The sequence below is a fragment of the Microtus ochrogaster genome, linkage group LG1, assembly GCF_000317375.1.
Source record: "Microtus ochrogaster isolate Prairie Vole_2 linkage group LG1, MicOch1.0, whole genome shotgun sequence".
In the NCBI taxonomy this organism is placed as follows: domain Eukaryota; kingdom Metazoa; phylum Chordata; class Mammalia; order Rodentia; family Cricetidae; genus Microtus; species Microtus ochrogaster.
In genome coordinates, this window is record NC_022027.1 from 43,031,042 (window position 1) to 43,052,050 (window position 21,009).

Sequence of the window (21,009 nt, forward strand, 5' to 3'; positions counted from 1 at the left end):
TTTTTTGAGACAGGGTTTCTCTGTAGCTTTGGAGCCTGTCCTGGAACTCCCTTGGTAGACCAAGCTGGCCTCGAACTCACAGAGATCCGCCAGCCTCTGCCTCCCGAGTGCTGGGATTACAGGTGTGCGCCACCACCGCCCGGGTACACTGCTTTTGCAACATAACTCAGAGTTCTGGGAACTCCTAATCCAGAATGCCATAGGATGTTTAAGCAGCAGGAATTCATGAATGAGTTCTGGAGGCTGGAAGTTCCGCCCCATGAAGCTGGTAGTTCTCCTGGGGCCTTTCTCCTTGGCCAGTAGAGACACCTTCTCATCTCCATATCGTGCTATGCTCTTGCCTCTTGGCTTGTCTTTGTCTGAAATCACTTCCTCTTTTCAGAGCAGTGATTTAAGGCCCAATCTAATGACCACAGTTTTTTTTAATCACCTAAAATGTCCTTTCTCCAAACACAGTCACATTCGGTAGTATTATGAGTAAAGATTTCAGGATAAGAAGCAGCTTGAGTGGATATATCATTCACCAGATAACAATGTGTGTGGGTGTTGATCCTTACTACATCATAGGGAATTTCTATCCAATTTAAAGAGTTTAGGAAATACCCTAGCAAGCCCTTCACCGTCTATTATGACTCAAATAAACACCACACACAGAGTTCTTTGTTTCTCAGGGCCTTTTCCACAGACACCACAATGGATTCCTCATTCGTGGCGAGTTCTTGCTTGCTAAAGGTTAGGCATGCAGACTGCCCTCTTGGCTTACTCAGACCTGAGACTCTGGGTCTCATCTGCGAATTCCAATATTCTACAGGTAAGACCTAGTAGGAGAATCCATTGATCCCTTTAGATAAAGATGGAAAACAAAATGGAAGAGGGCCTCGGATAGACCATTCACTTCATCACAAAACCCCCTGATATTTGTTGCAAAAAAAAAAAATAGTCATTTGAAAAATCTCAGGCAATATAGAGTGAAAGAAAACATATATAATAAAATAAAACAATAATTCTACTATACAATGCTTATTAAAAAATCACTTTAGGTCCAGAGACATAAGTTAATTAAAAGGAAAGCCCATCCCATATATCAACTTTAGGCAAAACAGACTTTACAAAACAAGTTTCAAGAGACAAAGGAATATGTCCATTAATAAAAACATATTTAAAAATCATAAATATCTGCATAAGGAATATCAGGCCATAAAAATGCATAGAATAGCCAGCTAAAGGATGAGTGAGAAAATGAAAACAACATTCAGCTACAGTTGACACTTGAACACAGGGATAAAGGATGTTATTCTCTAAACAACTGAAAGTCTCTCATGGGGCTGGAGATCTAGCTCAGCGACTGGGTACCTGCCTAAAATGTATGAGACACTAGGTTCAATGTCATGATACACCAAGAAAAGGAGAGAGAGAGAGAGAGAGAGAGAGAGAGAGAGAGAGAGAGAGAGAATTCTCATGTACAATCAACTCCACAAAAAAACCTTAACTACTGGTAGTTTTCAAATGACTGGAAATTTACCAATAACAGTCAATTATCACATATTAAATATGGTAAAAAATACAAAAGAACCTGGAGGGTTCGCTTTCTCTTTTCTGATTTACTATAACTGAACCCAGGCTACACAAACAATAGGCAAGAACCTTTCATGAAGCTAAATTCCCTCTTAAACTTTTATTTTGAGACAGGCTCTCATGAGATATACTTTTTTCCTGATACTTTCCAATGATGAAGGACACAGACTGATAAAGGGTAAAGAATTAGCATCCCATCAATTTTTAGGAGTGAAACTGGTAATATTCCATATCACTGCAAGTACAACAGGAAATGACAGCAAAACTCTTTTGGCAGTATACAATATGCACTATAGTTAATTTTATGCAATTATAATTTAACAATGCATCTTTAAATTTAGTTACATTTCTCTTGACTGAAAATGATGCTTTGTATGGCTGACTTTCCCAATTATGTGATATGTGTTTATAAATATACATATATGAACACATAAATGTGTAGAAATACATATTCCTTATATGAACACACCTATACATACCAATAGAGACTAGATACTATAACATAAACTATGAATGAATATCAAATCAACTCCCTTATTAGTACAGGAATTATTGGTTTGCCCTCAAGAGTTTAGTGACATTGATTAGATAAAATTATATTATCTTCATCTGCATTTTACTTTAATTTCTGCGTGAAAGCAGAAATCAGTAAAAGGCATTAGAAATACCCTTTAGAGACAGAATGAAGAAACCTGATCAGAATGTAAACAGACCAGAAGGTATGGGAAACATACCAGATGGAAGAAACCAAACTAATATAAATCTTCATAAAGAATATAATTTGCCTCCTCAGATTTAAAGGTTGGGGAGCCTGAGATTTTGGGAATTGACTCTGATTCTCCAAAAGCAAGTTCCATACTTCTCATAGAAAATTCGAGGAACTCTAGAAAAAGAAATTACTGTTTGTATGAACCTGTCTAAATACCAACGGCAAAGTCCACAGGCCTCCAGGACATGTTCTATGAGGAAAAATAGGCTCCATCAATCTTTGCTCTGTTGTCATCCTGAACATCCAGGTAACCCCGACAGTATCAGCCATGCATCTGAGCATCATCTGTGAGATGGCCTTCTTTTTCTTTCTTCCCTTCATAATCTATCATCCTTGTCCTACATCCAGGTAACGATGGGCCTGCTCTACAGGGACCCTCCCACACTTTTGTTGCATGGGCTACAAACCTCATGAAATCAACCTTCTCAAGCTCTCCCCAACCATGTGACCCTAGAGGTTTGCAGTTCTTCCCACCCCTTCCTTTCCTTCACCCTTGATTGTGCTATAACATCCACATTCATCTTCTCAGTTCTCGAACATCAGAGTACAGCTTTTCCATCAAGACTACCATTATCCAAGGCAGGAATACTCTTTCCATCACCTAAGCTCTTACAGCCCCCCCTTTCATTGTGTAGCATCCTTGATTATCAGCCTGATTTTTTTATTACGATTTTGCATACCTTATTTCCAGTTCTCACTAAAGATAAAGGCTAAGCCTGGCCTACTTCAATATGCACCCCATGCATCAAATGCACAAAGCCTGGCACACATGAGTGTTTCACTGCTGTCCTAACTTGGATCAGGGTTTCTACAATCAGATTAATTGGAACAATAATCACCAAGCTTAGGGGACTCTTGAAGGTAGGCTTAGTTTACAGAAAATCTGCGGTCTCAAAGTAGAGCCCCCCCCCAGGGCATTGTGTCACTTCCATGATGTTCTTATCTTCTTGCTTCAAGTATAATTTGCCCAAAAGTAATGTAAGGGGCTCTGACTACTGTTTTCACAGTCACTTACGCATTTCCTCAGTACCTTCAAGAAACTACGTCAGTTATTAAGTGGCATGAGATATAATAATGATTAAATGATGGGCTAAGCCATCACTTTTTATTTTAAGTATGTACAAACTGGCTGCCTCGCTGCATGAAAAAGGGAGGACAAGGTGGATGACGTGGGTGAAGGCTCAAACCTGGCATAGGTCACACAAAACTAGACAATATCATCAGCGACTATGGGGCATGGAAGGACAAAGCAAGCCGTAGTTTAAGAAGCAAGCATGCAACAGTGATGGTCTCACAGATGAAATAAACGGGGGACTTTTACCAATCGCACGCCACTTTCTATTTTATCTCCCTCTATACACTAGAGTTACAGAGTCTTGCATCTGAAAACGGCCTCATGTTGCCCTGGAAACACAGTTTCAGTCTTCTCTTCCTCAGACTTTCTATGACCTCAAAAGTCAGTATATAAACCAGAAAGGCATGGACCTCCCCTCTGCCCATCAGTGGGACACAGCCACTTCCACAAGAATCTTGTGGAAGAAAACAGTAAGACGACGCTGGCCTAGAGAGAGCAGCTTCAGCTCCCGGAAGCAGATGTCCACCCTCAGCATCTTAAAGGTCAGTCCCCACCAACCAGCTTCTCCAAGTGCCCTGCCAGTGGCTACATGGCCCTGCCTATTTTTAGGGCCAAACATTTCACTTACCAGATTGAGCTGAATCTACAATTACCAAATGTTCTCAATCACATGCACACTGTCGGAGTCTTTCGAAAACAGGCTTGGTTAAAAATGTGCCTCTGCAACCAGACTTACTGAGGCAAGCAATGCAACAGCCTGTGTTGGAAGGGACCAGATCTCAAAGCACAAGCCCTGAGGATGTTTTTGTTAGAAGTTGGCAACTGCCCACACAGTTCATTTGGTCCTGCCCAAAAGATCCAACAAGGATAAAATGCCTGTGATATTCACCAGATGTGACTATCTAATATTTTTGAAAAAGACATCCATCCATCATTACTAAACTGTTAACCTTAGCGTCCAGGACCCCTGATGCTATGACGGTTCTCCTGCTCTAACCCTCAGAGAAGCAAAGGTTCAAGGGCAAGAAGCAAGAGGAGAAAGAACACCTCCCATCTTTTTCAGTCATACTTTTCCTGTTTATCTTTTTTACATGCCATTTTTACTAGATAAAACCTAATACTTTCATCAGAAGTTAGAAGTATTTTTTAAATGTGGAAAACCTTAGTGCTTGATAAACTCCCTTGATCTTAAAAGCAGCCCGGAAGGAAATCACTGACCTCCAGGAACCCAGAAAAGCAATTAACTTACCCATTTCCTCCACTCCCAACCAGTTTCCCCTGCTGACAAACCATGTTAATTAACAAGGCAACAGTGTGTTAGTAAGTCTAAAAAAACTTAACGCAAAACTCATGATATAAGATTATATCAAACATTCCTGTATTTTGGTAAACTTACAAAGCACAAAAATCAGTATGAGCTGTCACTACTCAAGTGAGTAATTTAGCGGTGTGAGACATCACATGGCAGGACTCTAGGGAGAAAAGAAAGAGTCGTCTAGGGAGGGCTTCTAGCAACAGTGTTTCCCCACCCCAGTGTAAACTACCTGCCACTATCATGACGTCTTCCCCTGAACTCGCTTCCGAGAGGAAAGTTAGAAGGTGAAGCAGGTCAACACCTCCTGCCACAGGCCATCAAAGGCTGTGTATGCTACAGGCATGACAGGGATGGGAGCCATGGTCATCTCAGGGATAGCTGGAACAACCTCTACTGACAGAATTGTGGCTAGAGTTGAGAAGACAATGTGGGGAAAGGGGTTGTCTACCGAAGCAGAAGTTTGTTCCAGAAATCTACAGAGAGTAGGGACAATTCTGGGGCTGGGTATCTCAGTGTTTCTAACCTAGAAATATGATAGCCTAGCAAGAAGGACACTATACTTTATCAATTATTAGTCACCTTTGTCTAGTCATGTCTTCCCAAGGGAACGAAGTTCCTGCAAGACTCAGGAAATCCAGAAGGTTGTAAGGTGGACAAGGCAGTATACATAAGCTATAACAGTTGCAGGACAGAGGGCACCTGCCCCACCCACCAAGCTGCCTGGAGTTGGGTTTCCTTTCCACCTCTACCTTGCGATACTGAGGACACACTGAAGGCCAACACCTGCACACTCCCATGTGCACACACACAGGAAAGGAAATGAGTCTTACCAGACCATCACAGTTGCTAATGGCAACAGAGGTTCCTGGAATGTCCATGATGTCACCAACATATGCACAGCTGGTCTGCAGAGGCTCTGATCTCCAGATTCTTTCCGAAGCACTTCCGTGTTGACGGCTCTTTCCGGGGTCAGTTGTATTCTCAGGCACCGGAGCTGTCTCATGCCATTCCACAACAGCCCCAGGAGCTAGGAAGCGAGTGTTGGGCTTTAGTCGAAGATGAAAATCTCTTCCAAATGCAGTGACGTTGAAGAACAATTGCTCCGAGTTAGACGACACATCCCTGGGTGACCTCTTTTTGTGATTTGCAGAAAGAATATGGGAAAGATAGTGTCCTTTTAGGTTTGTGCTAACTGGTGTCACCAGCTCATATTCTCTATATCTCTTTATTGGTAAATCTGTGGGTAAAAAAGAATTGTAAGACATCAGACATGAGAGGGGCACAATGTAAAGAGTCACCTCAAAAAGCTAAACCACACTTTGCTATAAAATCTATTCCTGAGCCAGTCCATATTTATTATATTTTAAGAACTAAAATCATTTCTCCAATGCACTTAGGTAATTCAATCAATTATTTTTAATTTTAAAAAGTATATTCAATCATGAACATTTACACTTTGTTGCTGTACTTAAGACCATGAATATGTTTCTAAAACTATATTTGGCTCACTTAAAATTAGGACATATTCCTAAATAACTCTGGATTCCCATAAGAACTTTTAACGAAGTTGTTATCATATAAAATGTCTCGATTTTATCTTCTGTCCCTTTATAATGCATTCACCACCTTCCATATGCTGTTTCTGCCCAAATTTAGGATTTATACTCTAACTTATTATACTATAGTTTATGTTATTTTTTTCAACATAACATCCCTGACAATTATACACCACTGATAATGAAACTGAGATTCAGGAAAAGCCTGAGTCAAAAGACAGGCAATTGTGAAGTTTGGATGTAAATCCAAATTATTCTACAAAACATATGCACATTTGTTTCTCTGTTGTAGTATGGTACTATGGCACAATACAAAATCCTGACTTTAAAGAAAGCCACTAAGAAAAATCCGCAATCTATAAATTGGCATGCAGCACCATAAGAGTAAGGTATTCTTGTTTTACTGTATTCCTTTTAAGGATCAAGTGTCCACTAGCTACATCTTTGGAACCCACCTTACAACACAGGTAGCCATTGGCATACTATACTAAACTAAATCTCCCAGTCAGGGCTGTTTCCCTTACGTTAGTTGAATTTATGGACTTGGAAAAGATAAAAGAACATTAGATATTGGAGGAAGAAGCAAGGGGGCAACGGGCATGAAAAAAGCAAGCATGAGAAGGAAAATATGTGACCATGGATTTAAGATGCCCACTTTCAGAATTCTCACCCCCAAACTAATCCTGCAATGTGTTCATGTTACCTGACAAAACTGACTCACAAATAATGATTGTCTATTGAAACTGAATCTTTGTTATCCATTAAAATATTTAGAGCACAGGATCCACAATGAACCAATGATGTGTGAACTTAGTATCTTAGTAGAATCACTGGGTCCTCAAATGTAAGGTCCCAGAAGACAGATGAGCATGTGGTAACTTGAAAATTTTTGATGTATTCATCAACGTTTTGCTGCCTACACTGCATTAAAACAAAATACCACTCTTGGGGACAAGGATAAAGCAAATAGGACATCTGAGAGTATCACTAGACAGGAAGAGTGAAAACTCTGCATAGCCCATTGAGGGCTTGGTCTGACCTGGAGAGCTCAGCCACATATCCCTAAAGCACCTCAATGAGCAAGGGCTGCTGGTCTCCCTTACAAAGAAGCTCACAGTGAATGTTTCCATTGATCCTGGTGTAGAATGGGGCTGGAAATTTAGGGAATAAACACAAGAGTTAACAGGGGTAGATAGAGGAAAATGTTCACAGGCAAGTCTGAATCAAGTCCTTGAATGTGGCCTGTGACCCAACCAAGTAAGTTCCATAAGGGCAAGGGACCACCCTACACTTACTTGATACTCTAGATATCAACATATAATAATCTAAGATTTTTTTTCTATATAGAAGACTCTCCTCGTTTTTGGTAAGCAGACAACTTTTGCTTTGTCTATGCTGCTAGTCATACTGACTTTTAGTTCTCCTCAGAACCCATGAAGCATCTCCCTACACCAATACTCTGCTATAACTCTTTCTCCATCAGTTTGTTCCTTCAAGGGAAGGAGAGAGCAATGTTTAAATTTAATACATGGATTTTCCATCTCCTCAAATGGAATTCACACAAGAAAGTCTAGACAACATTGTGATGCCTGGAATAAAAGATTGGGGAATACAAAATGCAGAAGGCCCCACCACACCCAAGAGAATACTGAGAGCATCATTCAGACAGCAGTTATACATCCTAGACCTCTGAGACACTTCCAGTTCAGACAATATGTCCTGAATTTTTATTTAAAAGAAAGATGCTACATAAAACCTCTTTCCCTGATGTGAAAACATAAATCATTTTTCAAATGTAGACATAAGGAATCCTGAATTCCCATTTTCCTGTTTGTAAATTAGGAAATTTGGAGAAAGATGAACTCAAAAACCTCTAACACCCTGGAAATAACTAAGGAATGACCCAATTGCCTGCTATTTGTTGGCAAAATACAATAATACAATACTCTGTGAATTGTGCTTGGGAAGGCACCATTTCTAACACAGCATTCACCATAGGTCAGTATATTATCTCTCTTCTGTAAGTGAGGAAGTGGGAACAAGCCTAAACCAGCAAGTGAGATACCAAAGAAATATCTCAAAAAGTTTGGGCTCTGAAAGCACAGCACATGCTCATCCCCTTTAGCATAGATGGAACATCTTACTGTCAGTTTCTTACTCAAGATCTGATCTATGAAAGAAAGCTAGCATATAGCACAGCTTCAGTAAGTTCTATAAAAGGTTTGAAATTCTAGTTCTGGTCAGAAAGTGGGTAGAAACTAAAAACTACTAAAAAGCATTCTAACCTCATATTACAATTATATAAGAAAACAAATTGTGTCCAATATTCACTTACTGAATAAAAAAGTATGCATTTGACAGACCCAACTTCTACAGAGCAGTACTGTGTATGGTTAGGAATGAACAGCAATATGCAAGACACCAACAAGTTGAATCAACTACCACCTTGACCAAGGTCTTTATATTCCTGTGGGTTTTTTCAGCAGTTATCATCTGGATATTAACAGAAATTACAACATTATGTATTTGTCAAGAAGTTTATAAGATGTCAACCAGAAACTCAGTGAATACTAGCTAGTCACCATAAATGTAAAATAATTACTTACTTAAGAGAATATCACGTTCAATTTTTAAAGATAGAAATTATACAATTGTCTGATCAATGGAATAGAATTAAGACCCAGAAATAAGTCCACCAATCTATAGAGACCTGATTTTTGATGAAGAATCCAAAAACACATACAGGAAAATAGACAACATTGTCAGCAAATGATGCTGGTTAAACTGGATGTCTGAATGTAGAATAGATCCATACTTATTACCATGCACAAAACTCCAGATGGATCAATGACCTCAGCATAAGGCTGAATATACTAAATATACTACAACACTAAGTATTAAATAGCCTTGACCTCACAGGCAAAGAAAAGAATTTCTGAACAGAATACCAATAGCACAGGCACTACGATCAACAATTAAAAAGACCTCATGAAACTGAAAAGTTTCTGTAAGGTAAAGTATATCATCGTTCAGATAAAGTGGCAAAAACAGAATGGGAAAAGATGCCAAGTGCCCATCCAATAAAGAGCTAATATGCAAAACATATTTTTTAAAGAACTAAAAGAAAGAAGAAACTGAACATCAAGAAAACAAACCAATTTAAAATGAGGCACAGATCTAAAAGAATTCTCAAAAGAGGAAATTCAACTGGCTGAGAACCACTTAAAGAATAGTTCAACATCTTTAGTCTTCAGGAAAATCAAAATTAAAACTGCTTTGAGACATCATCTTACACCAATCAGAATGACAAAGATCAATAAAACAACTGACAGTTCATATTAAAGATGATATTGGGGGGTGGGGGATGGAAACACTCAGTCATTGCTTGTGGGAGTGCAAGCTTATACGGCCACTATGGAAATCAGTATGGTGGTTCCCTGGGCAGATAGAAATCAATCAACCTCAAGATCCAGCTGTACCACTCTTGGGCATTTATTCAAAGGACACTCCATCCTACAACAGAAACACTTGCTCAACCTGTTCACTACTGTTCTGTTCATAATAGTCAGAAATTGGAAACAACCTAGACATCTGTTGATGGATGAATGGATTAAAATGTGTGGTACTTTTATACAGTGGGAATATTACTCAGCCATTTTTTTAAAAGACACTATGAAATTCATAAGTAAATGAATAGAACTAGAAAAAGAACCCATCCCGAAAGAAGTAACATAGATATAGGAAGACAAATATGGTTTGTATTTGCTTATATGATGTTAGCTATCACGTCATTAACTAGCAAGCTATAATCCATATAACCACAGAGAGCAGGTAGAGTGTAAGGGACTGGGGAAGAGGGGTGGATATCCCTGGAATGGGTCAATAGCACAGGTAGTTACAGATGGAAGTGGGAACTAGAATGGAAGATCAAACAGAGAAGAGGGAAGAGGGGGCAAGGGAGGGGAAACTAGAAGGATGCTAAAATTAAGGGCCATCTTAATTTTATGAGGGGTCACATGGACATCTAACACAGCAGAAGCTTCCTATAATGTGTACACATATGAAGAAGATCTAAATGAAACTGACAGATAACTGAGGGGATGAGACAGAGCCCAACTGAGCATCTCTTGTCACCAAGTGAAGCTTACAGTGTAGGGAATGGATTACAACTAATTGAGTTGTTGGCCAAAGGAACCTCATGAGGACCCTCAAACAAACAAGGCTATTGGCTCTCCATAAACTGAGGGTAAGGCCCCACTGCTGAAGATAACACCTAAACAACTTGTTGAACATGAAGCAGTACAGCTGGGGCCTGTGCAGAAACTTCACCCACGCGTGGTACTGGAAGGTACTCCAGATGCCACCAAAGAAGAAAGGTTAAAAGCTAGCCCAGCTACAAATCTTTTAAACTATAAGAGTGACCTGCCTGCAAGATACACTGGTTCAACAGTGTCATACAGTTTATAGAAATATTCAGCCAATATCCGATTTGACTTAAGGCCCACTCCCAGAAGATGCAACTCATACCCGACACTGCATGTGTGGCCAAGAAGCTGAGACTAGAAATCCTGGGGACTTAGAGGAGAAAAGAAACATATCAATAAAATTACCTAATTATATTAAATTAATATTATAATAAAATAATAAATATTAAATTGATAATAATAAGTAAAAATACTTAATATTCAGCTACATTCATATCAGGGTCATCCAGTATCAGAGAGTCTGCCTCCTGCAACAGATTGGAAAGCACAGAGACCCACATAATATATGCAGAGAGCCAGAGAACTTGGAACACTCAGCCCCAAAAGGGATGTCTCCACCAAGCTCAAGGGACCCTGCAGAAAAGGAGACAGAAATAACATAAAAGCCAGAGCAGATGGAGGATACCAAGAGAGAATGACCATCCTGACACACAGGGCTGGCACATATATGAACTCATAGAGACTGTCACAGCATGCACAGGGCCCACATGGGTCTGTTTGCACCAGGTGGGGTCTGTGGTGGTTTGAATAGGTATGACCCCCATAGACTAATGTGTTTGAATGCTTAGCCCATTAGGAGATGGGACCTTGTTGGAGTAAGTGTGGCCTTGTTGGAGGAAGTGTGTCACTGTGGGGGCAGGCTTGGAGGTCTCATATGCTCAAGTTATATCCAACATGGTTGACAGTTCACTTCCTGTTGCCCATGGATCAAGATGTAGAACTCTCAGCTATCTCTCCAGCACCATAGATGCCTTCATGATACCATACTTCCTGCCGTGATGATAAAAGACTAAACCGCTGAACTCTAAGCCAGCCCCAATTAAATGTTTTCCTTGATAAAAGTTGCTGTGGCCATGGTATCTCTTCACAGCCATAGAAACCCTTACTAAGACAGGGTCCTAGAGCTGAGAGAAGCCCTAGGATAACCCAAAAGCTATCCACAACTGAGAGCCATTTGGAAATGAAAACTTAAGTTTTTTCAAGAGATTTTTAACTGGGAAACAAACCACTCTTAAGAGTGGGCTCTATGCCAAGCAGTAGACGATTAACAGGAAACAAATTCTACAGTATCTTTGGAGGTTCTTTGTCTCACAATGTTGTCAGGACATTGTGTTTTGTTTGTTTTTGTTTTGCTTTTTACCTTACAGGTCCTTTGCATACATACCATGGCTTCCAGTTTTGTGGAATCTTGTACGAACAAGCATGTATCTGTATGTGTTGTGCTTTTTCTCTGGCTTTTTCTTGTTTGGCTATTTTGTCATATTCTGTTATGTTTGGTTTTGATTTACCTTATTATACTTGGTTATTATTTTTGGGTGTCTGTTTTCTAACAAGAGACAGAAAGGATGTAGATTGGAATTGTGGGGAGTTGGGAAGAACCTGGACGTAATAGGCAGAGGTTAATTCATAATCAGAATAAAAGAAAAAGAAGAAATTATTCAACTGTCAAGGGAGATGGCTGAGCAGCCAAAGTAGTAACTATGAAAAGCTTCAGTGGGTCTGACAACAGATACAGAGGACGTGAAACACTATGAAGCCCTACCCCTGTTACTCACGACCCCAGCAATACACGGCTATTCCCACAGCACACTGGCATCTGTATGTGTACAGTCCAACTCTCTCAGTACTATGGATGAACTCTTTGTGACCACATGTGACAAAAACCATTTCATAAGTGTCCCATCTATTCTCCAGTTTTCCCTCAGATACTTTTCCTTTCCTACTAATTATACTAACCGTCGACCTCTTAGAAATCACAGTTATATGTTTATTTGTGGACTTTTTTGTCGATCTGCACATAAGCTTCATGGGGGCATCTGTTCTTTTCATTACAGAGCCCGAAGTGGGTCACTAGTTTCTGTGAGTAAAGAAATGAATGAATGCAGTTTGAGCCCAACGAGTATCTAAAATTAGCATACATTCTTCTCCCTAAACAGCAAACTGTAAAGGCTGACATGGACCTAGAGCCAGAACTCTGTCTGCAAAACATGTGTATAGTTCTCCCAGATCGTCATGACCTATAAATCAAACGTTTCACGGCATTCACGCCTTACAACTTAAGCCACCAAGAGTAAGTAATGGGCGCAATGATTAAAACAGACCTCCAGGAAGGCAGACATGGGACCTCCCATTCGTAGCGGCAGGAAATCAATTCCCACACTATACCAATCAAAAAAAGAATTTTTAAAATTGAAAACCCATTGAGTCCTGTCTCTTTCTACCCGCTAAGCACTTCCAGTAGATCTGGTTATGTTTTTCCTTAAGGTACAGATAGAGTGCTTTCGCTTGAGCCCACTTCTCCTGATATACCAGGGCAGCCCCAGCTCAACATGACCCACCAGGATGGGAATCCACGGCACAGCTTGTCCGTCAAAGTGAGACTGGGCTCCACCACAGCCTCTTTTGTAAAGAGAAATATATTTGACGTTTCTATTTCTCAGCATGGTCAGAAGCTAGGCAGGCAATGGGGAGACGTTCCTCTTCAGGATTTTCTCAGAATCCTGCAACCCCCCCCCCCCCGCCAATAAAGTCCTTCCACATGTTCTCTGGCAGCCTGATTGTAACAAGTTTTTAGGGGGAGAGTGAGTTCTCTCATATCTAAATTCCTCTTTTTTTACACCACTCCTTATTAGAAAATACTAATCATACATAATAGTGAGTTTATAGCTTTTCCATATGGGCTCCGACCATGCTGACTCCCCATTACTATCTCCCTCTTCTCTCCACCAGTCTCCACTTCACTTAGTAGTTACTAAGTTCCTTCTGTTTTACTATGCTAAATCTCTACTCCCCAGGCACATGTTTGATGGCCATATGTAAACCTGTAGCTAGGTATAATCATTGCACGCCAACTACATCAAAAGCGGCATCCTGTTTTTATAGAGAGGCTGAGCACTCCAACCCCCAAACCTGTGGAAAGTGGACCCAAAATGCTCTAAAGTCTGAAACTGAGAGGGACGATCAGATGTCAGAAGCAGAAAATCTACACTTAACTTCATGTGACAAGCCACAGTCAAAATGCTGGCATGATCAAATGTATAGGAAGCATAAGTGAATTTCATGTTTTGAGTTGGTTCTCATTATGTAGATGAAAATTTTCTAAAATCTGAAGCACAAAACATTTACAGTCATGGGCATTTCAAATAGGCACCTTCAGCCTGTATTTAGAATCATCTGACTTTCTGTTTGAATGTCAACCATGGTAGACTGTCCTAATAACTTCTAAACTTGAATCATTTCTGAGATTTTTGAGCCTTTTACACACATCGTGTTTTTAGTATGATACAGTACACACAGTAAACAATCAAAGCAAAACATATTCAAAGAAAACAGCCAGTCTCTCACACTACAGCTGAAATCAGTCGGTTCTCTACTGGGAATCCTTAACTCATCCAAATAAAAACGAATATTCAGCTTGCCCCTGACTTCATCATTTCTGCTCACAGTGTGCTGATAGTCATAAATCAAGTCAGGAAGTTATATCAAATTTTCTTCCCATTATGGTATTGTTCCAGACCTACTGACTTTCCTTACAAACTGCCCCCTCTTTTCTTCTAGTCACTTCTAAGTTCTCATTACCTCACAAAGAAATATTGCCAAGTGCCAAGCCCAAATTCCCCATATATAGTTTTCCTTACTAAATAATTACGTAAATTATGCCAAAATACTGTCCAAATCCCTGTCAAGAGAACTATTGTAAAGTCCCAGGTATACAATGCTTAAACTATACCATCCCCTTAATGATTTTAGTAATCTAAGACTTTCTATGTTCACTCTTAAACATAAAAATGAAGATAACAGTATTTCCTTTGCAGGGAATTGTCTTAGCTGGGGTTTCTGTTACTGTGAAGAAATGTGAAGTAATGACCATGGCAATTCTTATAAAGGAAAACATTTAATTGGGACTGGCTTACATAGCAAGTGTCATGCAGGCAGATGTGGTGCTGGAAAAAGAGTTGGGAGTCCTACACCTCAATCCACAGGCAGCAGAAGGAGATTATGTCCCACACTGAGCATAGTTTGAGCATGGAAGACCTCACAATCCACCCCCTCACAAGGACATACTTCCTCCAAGAAGACCACGATTTCCAAAAGGCATCTGGGGCAGAGGCATAGGACAGTAACTGAGCTGAATGTCCCTTCTCAGAGAGTGGGGAGCAAGGGAAGGCTGGCCCTTCTGGGGATTGTGCTTTCTTGGGAGTGAGTGTTCTGTGTCGGGCTGGTCAAGATCCCCAGCCATCTCCTTTCCTTTATAGATTAGCCACAGGTGCTACAACAGGAAAATGTGACAATTGCCCTTCAAAGTATGTTATAGAATGAAACACAAGTGTCTCATACAGGATACCAAATGTCCGCAGTACATGATAAAGTTCACATCACTGAGGCAGTGTTAATTTCCCATGCCCCAGACATATTAGATGGTCTAATTCATATCAAGGCTTTCCCAGGCATGGGGCCACTTGAGATGCTTGTGTCCTTCCTTCCCCAGACAAGGAAGAGACCTGGGTGGGACGCTTGAGCACAAAAGGTCTGGAGTCAGAAAAGCCTGTATTTGGGTGTGGGCTCCAGCCTGATGAGTGTTTTGGCATCTTGCATGCAAATTGTGAAAATGAAGACTCACCGAGGGGGATCCATACAATGGCGGCCACAAGACTCAAAGAAAATAAGCAATGTGAAGAGCCAGCTCCACTCAGCATAATCAGAACATATAAAACATTATTTACTATCATTGTCATCAAGAGAAGGAAGCCACCCTCATCCCCTAGCAACTCTTCTCTGTACCCCTACTCCAGTCTGGAAAGCCTGCTGTAGCCAGAAGGACCGTAAACCTAGGCTGATACATGACCTAAAATCAAGGCAAGCTGTAGTAATTCTTGCCCTATGCCCCCACCTAGGGACATAGGATTCTTTCCCAAGAACTGCTGATCACAGCACTTTGGAGAGGCAGCTCACATAGGCAATTTCCTTGATCAGGTAGAAATTCTCAGAAACGCAGTAAGCTCGAGAGTGAAATCAAACCAGCATTTCTGAGAGCAGCTGAAGAAGCAGCTCAAGCAACAACACCCCCAAGTTCTGAACCCAGGGAAAAAGGAATAAGTTTCATCACCACTGACAGCGACCAGCTGTTCTAGCAAACAGGAAAAGCAGGCTGAAGAGCGGACTTTAAAGAGGACAGCAAATGTCAAGGGCTTAGCAGGGCTATAAACACTTACAGGGAAGGGAACACACATCTTCTCTCCCAGGCAATTATGAACACGCTGAAATTCACAACACAGCCAAGAGCCCCACCTCTTTTTGTCCCCTCAATTCATCCCTCTGGGCAGATTGTTCTCAGAGGGTCTTTTCTTTTAGCTACACATCTATTTCCATACTTCAAGCTTCTTTTTAGGGCTATTTGAAAAACAAAACGGCAGTGGGTAGCGAAATCATTAAAAAAGAAGAAAGAACTGTGAACATAACAGCTCCTTCCTATTTCTTTTAAATCTCCTTCCTATCTTTTTTTTTAAATCTGACTTTTAATAGATACTTGTTGCATTTGTACAATATTTATGTTCTCTAAAGTCACTCAGGGGAAAACGGCACATTCTTCAGTATTCTGGAACATTAAATCAGGTAAGAGAGGGAAATATGTGCTTTGAAGAGAAGTATCCAAGTATTTTCTGAGCTACATCTTCAGGGTAACAAGATAAGGAGGTTAGTTTTTTTTTTTTTTGTTTTGTTTTGTTTTTTTTTTTTTTTAAGTGAAGAACAAAAGCCCAAATGTTAGCATTCATAGCTTAGATTCTGTAGAAACAAACACTTGACTGGCTGGCTTTCACTATTAGAAACCGTAAGCCCAAGAGCTACATCAGATTGTACAAATCAATATTCCTCACACATCTTACTGTTTCTGGAGGGAAATAGTACTCTTACTGATTAATACTGTATCTAGAATTTAAATCCATAAACATTAAAATTTGCTCGCAACTGTTAAAGCAGGGAAAATAATCCTAAAAATGCAGAGAGAATTCTGAAAGACATTTATGGAAACATTCTTCCTGACAACTAAACTTTCAAAATTCAAAATAATTTTGTTTATGAATGGTAAAAGCTATGAGTTTTCTGTAGTAAGGAGGAGCAGGCCGCGTCCCACCGCCCGGATAACTCAGTTCTATCTCTAATGTAATGGATTAGTCTAACTGTAGAGACGATCTACAGGAGTGCTCAAAGGGCTATATGCTGCATCGTGCTGTTTTAAAGCAGGTGCAGGTGGGGACACATTGCTTCTGGAAACTCTGGGAGAGAACCTCTTCTCCCGCCTTTCACAGCTTTGAGAGGGCACCTGGCTTTTACTCTACTCTCCAGTCTGCAAAGCCACACCAGACAGAGCGGTTGCGCTCTCAAGCCTCCAGCGCTCACAGGCCTACCTTCCTACTCACACAGACTACCACCCAGGTAAACTTGGATAATCTAGTTTAAGGTCACGTGATTAGCAACCTGCTTTTGCCTACCAACCATCTCCTCCTTTACTAGAGACAGAGGTTCCAGGGATTCAGATGCAGGTAATTTTGTCGGGGAGGGGGGGAGGAGGCACTAATTCACCTGCCACAGGCACCATTTCAAGGTTAAGTTTATGACTCAGTAAATCACTCTCCTGAGAGAGATATCTCTTTAGTGAAATAAAATGCGGGATGGCTGACGAGAGGTGCTGATGACAAATGCTACCACAACTTGGGGACATCAAGCTAATCCTGGTAGGGGCAGAGAGAGGTGAAAGGGCCAGGGTTGAGAGGAGACTGCTGTCTGTGGAGCTGGAGGAGAGGTGACAGCAAAATTTGAACTGTAGCTTAGGCTATGCCTGAATTTGATTATCTTATTGATTTGGATTGTTTGTTGTTGTTGTTGGTGGTGGTGGTGGTGGTGTGTGTGTGTGTGTTTACCTATGAGAACGGAATTCCTATCACTTATATTCAAAAAGGTGGGTTTTTCCATAAAATGAACGCTAGGGAATTCCAACAAATAATGCAGAGAAAAAAATTGAGTCAGATAAGGTCTTCCATCCCAGTCAAAAATTTTTTTAGAATCCGGTAGTCTCAGAACCCCCACATTTGCTGAGAGCTCACATGACACTTAAAAGTTACCCAATCATGCAACCATTGAGACTTGAGGGATTTGGTTTAGGGATACTCAAAAAAGCAAGTCTACACAAATAGCCTAGAACCCCCAAACTCTAAGCCGCACACTTCCAGCCCCAAGCATTCCAGATGAGAAAGATTCAGCCCGTATCAGGAACACAGCTATGAGTAAGCCAGAGGGAAAGAACTTTACATTTTGTTCCTTACCCAACACCCTTTGCTGCTGTATTCCAATGACTTAAGCAACCCTGCGTTGAGAAACAAGCATGAAGATTGTTTGTGGAAAAAAAAACAAAACTCTCAAACAGAGTATGGTATGCTATGTGGCTGAATGGCTTACAAGGCCAGGGCACAGCAAGTTGATGCTCCTGAAAATTCATGATGGGCAGCAGACCTAAGTGTAGTAAATAGAACGAAATACCTCGTTTCAAATAAATGTGTGGGGTGTTATTACATGGTATCAAAGTGGGAAGCACTTTGAAATGTCATATGTTCTGCATACTAATAACATTTTAAAAAATCCTTCTCTAAGTACAAATCTACGAGATTCTAATACTAACAGCTGTTGGGCTGGCTTGCTCACCACGGGGCAGCATCTTAGGAACCCACATAAAAGGAAGATACCTCTAAGAAGTAAAAAGTAGCACCGCATGCCCAAGTTGGACCCAGGAAAACAACACTGGAAGGCACCATACAGTCGTGTTTAAACAACACAGTTTGCACAGCCTGCTCCGTGACCACTTTATAATGTAAAGATAAAGGAAACCAATAAGTCTTCAAAATGGACTTTGCATGTAAAAGAAAGAACTCCAGCTTGCATCACTGATTATTTCAATTATTGTCTCCATAAATATATTTACTCAATAGGAAGGAAAACTATAAGAAACAAGAGATAGTACCTAAGTCCACAGGGCTGGGGAATTCATATTTTTAATTCTACTTGACCTGCAAGTTTCCCCAAGACTAGTTTTGTTTGCCAGTCAATTCTAAAGCAGGATATATTGTTTGAAGCTGCCTGCAATCTGTCTAAAGTCCACACTGATTCATCATGCTGAATTTGTGGCAGTCATTTTTATAAGCAAGAGAAAGACATTTCACCACCAACTCTGCCTCGGGGATTATAGTCACCAAGCTCAGGCGCAGCTACTTGAGAAATTAAGATGGATCAATTCCACGTGAGATTGGAGATTCCTTGTGCTAGGAGCTCCCCAGCTCCGCTATCCATTTTAAAGACCTAAGTCTTGAATTTTATTTTGCCTCTGCTCTCCCTCTAGTCTATGCATTTTCCCAAAGTTCTCATAAAATTACAAAACCACACTTACATAACTGTTCATATTTATTGAGTATTTGCAATAACAAAAACGATAAATACCTTGCTTTTTTCAGACTCTTAAACGTTTTAAGTGTATTCTAATATTTAAACAAAGCCAAAATTTCTAACTACGCTTTTCTAAAGCCAGTTTACTCCAAACTTGCAGGGAGTTTATTCCATACTTTTTTTTTCCCACAAAAGCCATTTGTCAAAATTTATGATGTGCATCTGCTTAGAAACCAACCTCTGGGGATTTCTGTTTAAGGAATCACTTGAAATGCAGGTAATGACCTATATAAAACACCAGGTGGCAAATCTCAATACTATGGGAAAGCAGATACCATAAGCAAAATAATTATCAAGTTATGTACAATTAGCAGGATGGAAAACAGTGTCTTTGGCAAGAAGTTTTGTAAGGATATGGAAAACAAAAACAAATATGCCAAACTAGTTTTTCTTCATACGAAAACATATTATCACGCGAGTAATTCCAACCAGACTACATACCAACTACGCTCTGTGTATACATGTTGATAACTACTTATCCAAAATGTTTAACACTGTGGTGTCTATTCTTTCAGACTTTGGAACATCTACACATACTTTACCAGCTGAACACCCCAACCCCAAAATCTAAAGTCTAAAAGACTGCAATTAAAAGAACAGTTGGTGACAATGGCTAACCTGTCAGTTCTTTGGGTTTTGACTATCAGAGTTCCAGAGGCCACAGAAACAGTAAAGATAACCACAGTGCACACATGTAGCACATCTCTAATCAACATAGGAGAATCACAGCTTGCCGGGAGGGACACCCATGTAAGTAAGGAATAAAAGTTGATCTGTATTCAGTTGCAAGAATGCTAAGGAGAGGCTCCACTGCTAACAGCAATCCTTTTGCAGAAAGAATGAACTCCGTAGAAGTCATCCCTGTAGACAGTCCAAGTGATATAACCAGATTCTGCATCCCGAAACCACTCATAATTTTACCAGGCCATTTGGAACTATCCCTAATGGGTTTCCAAGGCGGTCTGAGTTGGCCTCTCACAAGCAAGGAATGTTTGAAGTTCGTCATCCTGAGGCAGGGGTGACCTTGAGAGTTTTCTTAACATTTCTAGGCACTACCACATGAATTGAGACAGCAACAAGACAACAGCAAAAGCATGGACAAGAAATTTTTTAGCTCAACGGTAACAGCAATCATCAGTTACAAGGGGGAGCAGGCAATTGGGGGTAAACATCCCAAGCAGACTGTAGGCAAAGAAGGCAAAATGAATGGGCCACGGTTCTTGTGCTTGGTGGTATAAAAGTAGTCACAAGATGCCTTGCTAACATTGAACAGTTAACTGATAGCCATTGTCATATTTGCTGTTTCCATGGGGACTCACTAAACCTGAAGAAAGGCACAGGATAAAAGCACTTAAGGAAATCCAGAACGTAGAGAGATCTTGATGTAATAATGCCCTGCCTGCAACAGCTAGTCACGGAGCAATGAGTGTCTGTGGATGACAGGTACCAACTGTGCTGTATGTGCTAAGACAAAGCCATCTTCAAACCAGAGTCTTGGCTTTCATGTGGTAAGAAGTGACAGTGTTTCTTTACTCCATGTCAATCATCGGGTAAGTGACTCACACTAAACTCTGAAAACTATGCATAGATACAGAGATAGATATATAGATATAGATAAATCCCAATGATGACAAAGCATTTCTTAGAAAACTAGATGTCTGAGTGGACAAAGATAAGCTCCTTTCTAAAGAATGAAATGCAATGGATATTTCAAACTTTTTTTTTTTTTTTTTTTGGTTTTT

General features: G+C 40.3%; 1 protein-coding gene across 2 annotated transcripts in view; it reads right to left on the reverse strand.

Moving 5' to 3' along the window:
• Positions 1-21,009, reverse strand: part of Adamts3 (ADAM metallopeptidase with thrombospondin type 1 motif 3) — a 204,922-nt gene that overhangs the window by 178,476 nt on the left and 5,437 nt on the right. For both annotated transcript variants that reach the window (XM_005359465.3, XM_005359466.3), the window contains exon 3: positions 5,565-5,971. In XM_005359465.3, coding sequence (XP_005359522.1) covers positions 5,565-5,971 — 407 coding nt within the window. The remainder of the gene's footprint in view (positions 1-5,564; positions 5,972-21,009) is intronic.